The 11,062-nt window shown below is 46.9% G+C and overlaps 1 protein-coding gene across 1 annotated transcript; it reads left to right on the forward strand.

Annotated features, from left to right (window-relative positions):
• Nucleotides 1-3,763: 3,763 nt before the first annotated feature.
• On the forward strand, nt 3,764-10,861 carry LOC139250475 (zinc finger protein 623-like). The gene is made up of 2 exons (XM_070872877.1): nt 3,764-3,998; nt 9,916-10,861. Exon 2 carries the CDS (start codon nt 10,025-10,027, stop codon nt 10,724-10,726), a length of 702 nt encoding a protein of 233 aa, XP_070728978.1. The 5' UTR covers nt 3,764-3,998; nt 9,916-10,024; the 3' UTR covers nt 10,727-10,861.
• Nucleotides 10,862-11,062: the final 201 nt, after the last annotated feature.

Here is an 11,062-nt window from a genome sequence, read left to right on the forward strand (position 1 = left end):
ACAGCATGGGTTAGATACAGAGTAAAGCTCCTCTACACTGTCCCATCAAACATTCCCAGGGCAAGTACAACATGGGTTAAATAGATATTAAAGCTTCCTCTATACTGTTCCATCAGACGTTCCCTGGGCAAGTACAGCAGAGGTTAGACACAGACTACATCTCCCTCTGACTTGTCCAGCCATTCCAGGGCAGATGCAGCATCAGTTCGATATAGAGAAAATATCCCTCTATACTGTTCTGCTGGACATTCCCAGGGCAGGTACAGCACGGGTTAGATACAGAGTAAAGCTCCCCTTACATTGTCCCATCAACCATTCCCAGGGCAGGTAGCACCAAGCTCAAGGTCTACAGGGCTGTAGTAATACCCGCCCTCCTGTATGGCTCAGAGGAATGGACCATGGACAGTAGCCACCTCAAGTCGCTGGAGATATATCACCAATGATGTCTCCGCTAGATCCTACAAATCGCCTGGGAGGACTGGCACAGCAACATCAGCGTCCTTGTCCAGGCTAATGTCCCCAGCATTGAAGCACTGACCACACTTGATCAGCTCCGCTGGGCAGGCCACATAGTTCGTATGCCAGACACGAGACTCCCAAAGCAAGTGCTCTAGGTGGAGCGCCTTCACAGCAAATGAGCCAAAGGCGGGCAGCGGAAACATTACAAGGACACCCTTAAAGCCTCGCTGAAAAAGTGCGACATCCCCACTGACACCTGGGAGTCCCTGACCAAAGACTGCCCTAAGTGGAGACAGTGAATCCGGGAGGGCACTGAGCACTTCGAGTCTCAATGCCGAGAGCATGCAGAAATCAAGCGCAGGCAATGGAAGGAGCATACGGCAAAGCAGTCCCACTCATCCCTTCTCTCAATGACTATCTGTCCCACCTGTGACAGAGTCTGTGGTTCTCATATTGGACTGGTCAGCCACCAAATAACTCACTTCAGGAGTGGAAGCAAGTTTTCTTTCTATTTTTCCTCGATTCCGAGGGACTGCCTGTGATGATGATGATGATGATGATGATGATGATGACGACAACACAGGTTAGATGCAGAGTAAAGCTCCCTCTACAATGTCTCACCAGACATTCCCAGGTCGGTACAGCGTGGGTTATTAAAGGTTAAATCTCACTCGAGCCTGTCCTAAACACTCCCAGGGTAGGTACAGCACAGGTTAGTTACAGAGTTAATCTCCCTCTACGCCGTCCAATCAAACACTCGCACAACAGACACAGCACGGGTTAGTCAGAGAGTAAAGCTCTCCATGGACTGATCCATCAAACACTCCCATCGCAGGTACAGCACGAGTTAGATATAGAGTAAAGCTCACTCTACACTGTCCCATCAAACACTCCGAGGGAAGATACAACACGGATTAGATAAGAGAGAAAAGCTTGCTCTACACTATCCCATCAAAAACTGCCAGAGCAGATACAGCATGGGTTCGACAGAAAGGTTTAGGCTCGGTTTACCAGGACTTGGGACCTGGGCAACAGAAGGCACAGTCACCAATTATAATCAGTGATGCTCAGGAAGGCAGATATCTCATGGGTGGGGGGCAGGATGGTGGTTGTGGGGCTGGAGGAATTTACAGAGCTCGGGAGGGGCGAGGCAATTTAGGGGTTTGAAAATATTAGAATTTTCAAATCAAGGCGTTGCTTAACTAGAAGCCAATGTAGGTCAGTGAGGACAGGGGTGGTGGTGAGCTGGACTTGGTGCGAGTTAGGGCATGGGAAGCCGAATTTTTGATTAACTCTAGTTTATGTAGAGTCGAATGTGGGAGGAGTGCATTGGAATAGTCAAGTCCAGAAGTAACAAAAGCATGGATGAGGGCTTCAGCAGTGGATGAGCTGAGGCAAGAGCGGAGACGGATGATGTTACAGAGATGGAAATAGGCAGTCTTAATTATGCCGTGGATATCTGGTTAAAAAACCTATTTCAGTGTTAAGTATGACACCAAGGTTGCAAAAAGTCTGGTTCAGGCAGAAGTTGGGGAGAGGGACGGAGTCTGTGGCTAGGGAATGGAGGTTGTGGCAATGACAATTACAAATATCAGAATATTTAACAGGCTATCATGTGCAAAATGTGTGGATGAGTTTGTAAAATTCAATCGGTTACAAAAACGGGTTACAGAAAGTAACGGATTTCGAACCTTATGCAAGATGGTTCAATAAAGGGGTGGTTCAAAGGAGTTCAGTTGAGTTTAAACTGACACACTGCAGTTAAGTCTACTACAACTACAACTCGTACTCAAATGGAACAAGTTTGGGGTTTTATAGAAGGTGAACTAGGTGAGAAATGACATAAGTTAGATTAAGAAAAAGCACTAAAATGGAACAGTCAGTAACAGAACATCAATTAGTCTCCTCTGATCATGGAGGAATCAAATATTCGACAGACTGTGTTTGAAACAAAGATAATTTATTCAACATTTATACACAATATTAATCTCCAGCTCAGGTATAGGGGTTATTAAGATCATCAGAAACAAAGTAGAGCTGCCAGAGTGAACATGTTTCAGTGCCCAATGCAATCACAGTAAATCCTATTCTATTCACAAATGCAGCCTTTCTCCTCAGCCCATTCAAAACTGAGATAATGAGAAATGTCTTCTCTCAGAGGATTGTAAATTTTTGGAATTCTCTGCCCAAGAGAGCAGTGGAGGCTGGGTCATTGAATATATTGAATGCGGAGATAGCCAGATTTTTGAGCGATAATGGAGTATAGGGTTCTGGGGAGCGGGCAGAGAGGTGGAGCTGAGTCTATGATCAGACCAGCCATGATCTTAACATAGAAACATAGAAAATAGGTGCAGGAGCAGGCCATTCAGCCCTTCTAGCCTGCACCGCCATTCAATGAGTTCATGGCTGAACATGAAACTTCAGTACCCCCTTCCTGCTTTCCCGCCATAACCCTTGATCCCCCGAGTAGTAAGGACTTCATCTAACTCCCTTTTGAATATATTTAGTGAATTGGCCTCAACTACTTTCTGTGGTAGAGATTTCCACAGATTCACCACTCTCTGGGTGAAGAAGTTTCTCCTCATCTCGGTCCTAAATGGCTTACCCCTTATCCTCAGACTGTGACCCCTGGTTCTGGACTTCCCCAACATTGGGAACATTCTTTCTGCATCTAACCTGTCTAAACCCATCAGAATTTTAAACGTTTCTATGAGGTCCCCTCTCATTCTTCTGAACTCCAGTGAATACAAGCCCAGTTGATCCAATCTTTCTTGATAGGTCAGTCCCGCCATCCCGGGAATCAGTCTGGTGAACCTTCGCTGCACTCCCTCAATAGCAAGAATGTCCTTCCTCAAGTTAGGAGACCAAAACTGTACACAATACTCCAGGTGTGGCCTCACCAAGGCCCTGTACAACTGTAGCAACACCTCCCTGCCCCTGTATTCAAATCCCCTCGCTATGAAGGCCAACATGCCATTTGCTTTCTTAACCGCCTGCTGTACCTGCATGCCAACCTTCAATGACTGATGTACCATGACACCCAGGTCTCGTTGCACCTTCCCTTTTCCTAATCTGTCACCATTCAGATAATAGTCTGTCTCTCTGTTTTTACCACCAAAGTTATTGAATGGGGAGCACGCTCAGGGGTCCGGGTGGCCCACTCCTGCTCAAATTTCTCATGGTCTTATGTACCCAGCATGCCCCGCGCGGAAGAATGTGCCGCACCCAGACTACAGGAGCTCAGTGCGCAGGCGCCGATCTTGGATGTGTTTGGAGCATGCGTGGTGCGTGTAATGGCGGAGGAGACACAGTTTGGACAGGCTCCTTAGAAATGTGCTTTTCAGCGGGACGGAGCGGAATAATGGACCAGCGGGGTGCCGGGGATGCTTCATAAACATCCGGTGCCCGCCGCAAGCCCGGAATAATAACCGGAATATCGGCGGTTGCAGCTTCGGGTCGTTCTCCCGGTCACAGGCTCAGACTAACGGCGGCCAGCTTGGTACAGGAAGGCTGGTTCATCGCTCCGCCATCTTGGTTCAGTGAGTAGCATAGCGCATGCGCTGCTATCTTGGTGCCGGAACAAAGTGAAAGATGTCAGTGTCTGGAACTGCACCCAACCAGAGTCAGTACCTTCAGGGGAGGGGAACCAGTGAGTGTAGAACTGAACCCAGCCAGAGTCAGTACCTTCAGGGGAGGGGAACCAGTGAGTGTAGAACTGAACCCAGCCAGAGTCAGTACCTTCAGGGGAGGGGAACCAGTGAGTGTAGAACTGAACCCAGCCAGAGTCAGTACCTTCAGGGGAGGGGAACCAGTGAGTGCAGAACTGAACCCAGCCAGAGTCAGTACCTTCAGGGGAGGGGAACCAGTGAGTGCAGAACTGAACCCAGCCAGAGTCAACACCTTCAGGGAGGGGAACCAGTGAGTGTAGAACTGACCCCAGCCAGAGTCAGTACCTTCAGGGGAGGGGAACCAATGAGTGTAGAACTGAACCCAACCAGAGTCAGCACCTTCAGGGGAGGGGAAGCAGTGAGTGCAGAACTAAACCCAGCCAGAGTCAGCACCTTCAGGTAAGGAGATGGAGGGGAGCCACTGAGTGTCGAACTGAACGCAGCCAGAATTGGTGGTGAAAATTGGGAGTGGAGGGAAAACATTCTATAACATAAGAAATGGAAGCAGGAGTAGGCCATTTGGCCCCTCGAGCCTGCTCCCCATTCAATAAGATCATGGCTAATCTGATCATGGACTCGGCTCCACTTCCCTGCCCGCTCCCCATAACACTTTATTCCCTTATCGTTCAAAAATGTGTCTATCTCCACCTTAAATTATTCAATGACTCAGCTTGCACAGCTCTTTGGGGCACAGAATTCCAGGGATTTGCCACCCTCAGAGAGGAAATTCCTCCTCATCTCACTTTTAAATGGGCGGCTCCTTATTCTGAGACTATGTCCCCCGAGTTTTAGCTTCCCCTATGAGTGGAAATATCCTCTCTGCATCCACCTTGGCGAGCCCCCTCATTATCATTAAGTTTCAATAAGATCACCTCTCATTCTTCGAAACTCCAATGTGTATAGGCCCAACCTACTCAACCTATCCTCAGAAGTCAACCCCCTATCTCCGGAATCAACCTAGTGAACCTTCTCTGAACAGCCTTCAATGCAAGTATATCCTTCCTTCAATACGGAGACCAAAACTGTACGCAGTACTCCAGGTGTGGCCTCACCAATACTCTTTACAGTTGCAGCAGGACTTCTCTGCTTTTATACTCTATCCCCCTTGTAATACAGGCCAACATTCCATTTGCCTTCCTGATTACTTGCCGTACCTGCATACTAACTTTTTGTGTTTCATGCACAAGACCCCCAAGTCTCTCTGTAATGCAGCTCTTTGCAATTTTTCTCCATTTAAATTATAATTTGCTTTTCTATTATTTCTGCCAAAGTGGATAACTTCATATTTTCCCAAATGTTTGCCCTCTCACTTAACCTGTCTATATCCCTTTGCAGATTTTTTGTGTCCTCCGCACAATTTTTGTAACAACAGCAAACTCGGTCCCTTCATCCAAGTCATTAATATGGATTGTAATTAGTTGAAGACCCAGCACCGATCCCTGCGGCACCCCACTAGTCATGTTTGCCAACTGGAAAATGACCATTTATCCCGACCCTCTGTTTTCTGTTGGTTTGCCAATCCTCTATCCACGTTAATACATTACCTCCAACCCTGTGAGCTTTTATCTTGTGCAGTAACCTCTTATGTGGCACCTTATCGAATGCCTTCTGGAAATCCAATTACACCACACCCACTGCTTCCCCCTTATCCACCCTGCTTGTTACATCCTCAAAGTACTCCAGCGAATTTGTCAAACATGATTTCCCTTTCATAAAACCATGTTGAATCTGCTTGATTGAATCATGCTTTTCCAAATGTCCTGCTACTGCTTCCTTAATAATGGACTCCAGCATTTTCCCAATGACAGATGTTAGACTAACTGGTCTAAATTGTCCTGCTCTTTGTCAGCTTCCTTTTTCAAATAGGCACGTTACATTTGCGGCTTTCCAATCTGTTGGGACTGCCCTAGAATCCAGGGAATTTTGGTAGATTACAACCAATGCATCCATGATCTCTGCAGCCACTTCTCTTAAGATCCGAGGATGCAAGCCATCAGGTTCAGGGGACTTGTCTGCCTTTAGTCCTGTTATTTTATCTAGTACTACATCATTAGTGATAGTGATTGTATTGCGTTCCTCCCTATCTATAGCCCCTCGCTTATCCACTGCTGGGATGTTTTTAGTGTCTTCTACCATGAAGGACTCTTACTATCTGTTTTTATATTTTGTGCTAGTTTTCTTTCATAATCTATCTTCCCTCTCAATCATATTTTTAGCCGTTCTCTGCTGGCTTTTAAAAATGTCATACATCTCTGGCCTCCCACTAGACTTGGCCACACTGTATGCCTTTGTTTTCAATTTGATACCTCCCTTATTTCCTTAGTTAGCCACGGATGGTTATCCCGTCTCTTACAGTCTTTGCTTCTCATTGGGATATATTTTTGTTGCAGGTTATGAAATATCTCCTTAAATGTCTGCCACTGCTCATCAACCATCCCATTCTTTAATCTATTTTCCCAGTCCAATTTAGCCAACTCTGCCCTCATACCATTGTAGTCTCCTTTATTTCAGCTTGGGACCCTGGTTTGAGAACCAACTTTCTCATCAACCAGAATATGGTTGAATTTGAAATTCAACCATATTATGGTCACGCATTCCGAGAGGATCTTTTAGTACCAGATCATTTATTAATCCTGCCTCATTACACAGTACTAGATCTAAGATAGCCTGCTCCCTGGTTGGTTCCACAACATACTGTTCAAGGAAACTATCCCAGATACACTCTATGAACTCCTCCTCAAGGCGACCCTGGCCAATTTGCTTTGTCCAATCAATATGAAGTTTAAAATCACCCATAATTATTGCCGTTCCTTTATTACAAGCCTCCATTATTTCTTGATTTATACTCCGTCCAACAGTGTAGCTACTGTTAGGGGCCTATAGACTCTGTCCACCAGTGATTTTCCCTTTATTATTCCTCATCTCCACCCAAACTGATTCAATATCTTGATCCTCTGAGCAAATATCGTTTCTCACTAACGCAATGATCTCATTCTTTATTAACAGAGCTGCCCCGCCTCCTTTTCCTTTCTGTCTGTCCTTCCAAATTGTCAAATATCCCTGAATATTTAGTTCCCAGTCCTGGTCACCTTGCAACCACATCTCTGTAATGGGTATCAGATCGTACCCATTTGTATATATTTGTGCCGTCAATTCATCTATTTTGTTACAAATGTTATGTGCATTTAGACAAAGAGCTTTTAAATTTGTTTTTTTTCCTGTTTTTCCTGCTTTTTTCCTCTGTCCTTCCAACTCACTTTCTATATTTTTGCTTTCTAATTCCAGCTTTACTTCCCTCCCACTGAATCTATTCTCAGGTTCCCATCCCCTGCCAAGCTAGTTTAAACCCTCCCCAACAGCACTGACAACCCCCCCCCCCCCGCACCCCTGGCGAGGATATTGGTCCCGGCTCTGTTGAGGTGCAACCCGTCCGGCTTGTACAAGTCCCACCTCTCTCCAGAAGCGGTCCCAATGCATCAGGAATCTAAAGCCCTCCCTCCTGCACCATCTCTCCAGCCAGGCATTCATCTGCTCTATCCTCCTATTTCTGTACTCACTAGCTCATGGCACCAGGAGTCATTCTAAATATTACCCTAGACCATGTCACTGTTTATAATTACACATGACCCAGTCTCGGTTTATATTACATTCGACCCTGTCCCTGTTTATACTACACTTGACAGTATCTCTGTTTACAAATAGAAGTATCGAGTACAAACGCATGGATATTATGATGAACCTGTACAAAACAGGAGCAGCTGGGGTTGCAAGGGGTATAGAGTATAAAAGCAGAGAAGTCCTGCTACAACTGTACAGGGTATTGGTGAGGACACACCTGGAGTACTGCGTACAGTTTTGGTCTCTATATTTAAGGAAGGATATACTTTCATTGGAGGCAGTTCAGAGAAGATTCACTAGGTTGATTCCTGAGATGAGGGCATTGACTTATGAAGAAAGGTTGAGTAGTTTGGACCTGTACTCATTGAAGTTCAGAAGAATGAGAGGTGATCTTATTGAAACTTAAAACATACTGGAGGGCTTGACAAGGTGGATGCAGAGAGGATATTTCCACTCATAGGAGCATCTAGAACTAGGGGGCATTGTTTCAGAATAAGGGGTTGCCCATTTAAAACTGAGATGAGGGGGAATTTTTTCTCTCAGAGGGTTCTAATTCTGTGGAATTCTCTGCCCCAGAAAACTGTGGAGGCTGGATCATTGAATTTTTTTAAGGCGGAGATAGACAGATTTTTTGAGCGATATGGGAGTAAAGGTTTATGGGAGCGAGGGGGAAGTGAAGTGGAGTTGAGTCCAGGATCAGATCAGCCATGATTTTATTGAATGATGGAGCAGGCTCGAGGGGCCAAATGGTCTACTCCCGCTCTTATTTCTTGTGTTCCCCTTAGAGCAGGGAAGGTTGAGAGGAGATTTGATCGAGGTGTTCAAAATCATGAGTGGTCATGCCAGAGTAGATCGAGAGATACTGTTCCCATTGGCAGAAGGGTCGAGAACCAGAGGACACAGATTTAAGGTGATTGGCAAAAGAACCAGAGGCGACACAAGAAAAAATCTTTTTGCGTAGCGAGTGTTTAATATCCGGATTGCACGGCCTGAAAGGGTGGTGGAGGCAGACTCAATCACGGCTTTCAAAAGGGAGTTGGATAAGTACCTGAAAGAAAAACATTTGCATGGCTGTGGGGTAAGGGCGGGGGAGTGGGATTAGCTGAGGTGCTCTTGCAGAGAGCTAGCACAGGCTCGACGGGCCGAATGGTCTTGTTCCGTGCTGTAACCATTCTCTGATTCTATGGTTCTAACTCTCTCAGCATAAGCCTCTATTCCCTTCTCCCTCATATGCTGATCTTCAGTGCATCGATACTGGAAACACAGAGCGACCAATCCAGAGCCGCTCTGTATCAGGGTGGGTGCTGGATACGGAAGTCGCTCCCTGGCCTCCTGTGTGCGTCTGTTTGTTGTATCAGTTTGACCTGGAATGGAGAGGGGGAGAAGCTGCTGGGTTTAACACCCAGAATCTCTGGGACCAACAATTTCCGATGAGAGACTGTCAACGGCGGTGGATTCTAGGGGAGATTAGGTTGTGAAACGGACACTGCCCGCACAATGTAGAAGAGTATTGTTTTAGGAACAAGTATTTCTGTAGAGCCTTTCAATATACAGATTTGTTTTAATCCATTCTTAGGATGTGGGTGTCGCTCGTAGAGCCAGAATATATTTCCAATTTCCATTTGCCCCTTGACAAGGTGATGGTGGGCCTTCTCGAACTGCTGCAGTCCGTGTGGTGAAGGCCCTCCCACAATGCTGTTAGGTGAGGAGTTCCAGGATTTTCACCCAGTGACGATGTAGGAACGGTGATATATGCCCAAGTCAGGATGGTGTGAGACTTGGAGGGGAACTTGGAGGTGATGGATTTCTATGCACCTGCTGCTATGGTCCATCTAGGCGGGATAGGTTGCGGGTTTGGGAGGTTCTGTCAAAGTTCTGGTCGAGTTGCAGATCTTTAAATTCCCTCCCCTTCACCCCGCCCACCTCTCCCTCCTCCCATAGAGGCCAGAGTCTTGTGTCGGTCCAGACCGGGTGGTGGGTTCCCTTCCCTGCAGGACATTAGTGACTAGTTGGGTTATTACAACAATCTGTCAGCTTTCATGGTCACTTTTCTTCTGCTGATGGCTGCACAAATAGCCAGGTTCATTCAGCTCAATTTCACAACCTGCCTTTGTGTTTTTGTGGGTTCTCTCTCTCCCACCCTTTTTCCTGTTTGAAACTCACTTTACAGGGTATTAAAAGGGGAGGATTTGTCAACCAGAGGCCCAAACCAAACATCACATTAAGATCTGACGGAGTCACTCGATTCATCGGGAACGGAATATCATCGGCCTTTGATCATGGAAGCAAAAAGCACTGTTCATAGCTGGGAGAAACAGTACACGTGCTCTGTGTGTGGACAAGGCTTCAGCCGATCATCCAACCTGGAGAAACACAAGTGCATTCACACTGGGGAGAAACTGTGTAAATGTGCGGACTGTGGGAAATGTTTCAACTACCCATCCCAGCTGGAAACACATCGGCGAGTTCACACTGGGGAGAGGCCATTCAGCTGCTCCGATTGTGGGAAGGGATTCGCTCGGTCCTCCCACCTGCTGAGGCACCAGCGAATTCACGCTGAGGAGAGGCCATTCACCTGCTCTGAGTGTGGGAAGGGATTCACTACATCATCCCACCTGCTGGCACACCAGCCGGTTCACACTGGGGAGAGGCCATTCACCTGCTCTGAGTGTGGGAAGGGATTCACTCAGTCATCCCACCTGCTGAGACACCAGCGAGTTCACACTCAGGAGAGGCCGTTCACCTGCTCAGAGTGTGGGAAGGGATTCACTCAGTCATCCCACCTGCTGAGACACCAGCGAGTTCACACTCAGGAGAGGCCGTTCACCTGCTCAGAGTGTGGGAAGGGATTCACTCAGTCATCCCACTTGCTGACACACCAGCGAGTTCACACCGGGGAGAGGCCGTTCATCTGCTCTGAGTGTGGGAGGGGATTCACTCAGTCATCCACCCTGCTGAAACACCAGAGAGTTCACAAGTGACTGCAGGGGTGGGATTCTGCTATTATTGCTGCTGTTAATCACATCCGGACTGAACCATATTCATTCTGACAGTTGGGGTTTGTTTCCGCTGATGTCAATAACTCCTGTAACTGGACTGGAGTTTAATATTTGGGAGAAAGACAAATAAATTCTTGTTGCTTTCAACACATTGGTGTGGATTTCTTTCTTTCCCACCCGAGAGTTTAGCATCACCTGGCTGGAGCTCAGTGAGGACAATCTGGGCGGAGGATCGTATGGGGGGAGAAATTCAGCCTGGACTCAGTCCTTCAGTGTCACACTGAGAGGGGCAAATGGCACTTTGGTCTTTCTAATCAC

Source organism: Pristiophorus japonicus, unplaced genomic scaffold, assembly GCF_044704955.1.
Source record: "Pristiophorus japonicus isolate sPriJap1 unplaced genomic scaffold, sPriJap1.hap1 HAP1_SCAFFOLD_382, whole genome shotgun sequence".
NCBI lineage: Eukaryota > Metazoa > Chordata > Chondrichthyes > Pristiophoridae > Pristiophorus > Pristiophorus japonicus.

Excerpts from the sequence above, each read along its gene's own strand:
- LOC139250475 (XM_070872877.1), top strand. The coding sequence starts at position 10,025 with ATGGAAGCAAAAAGCACTGTTCATAGCTGGGAGAAACAGTACACGTGC.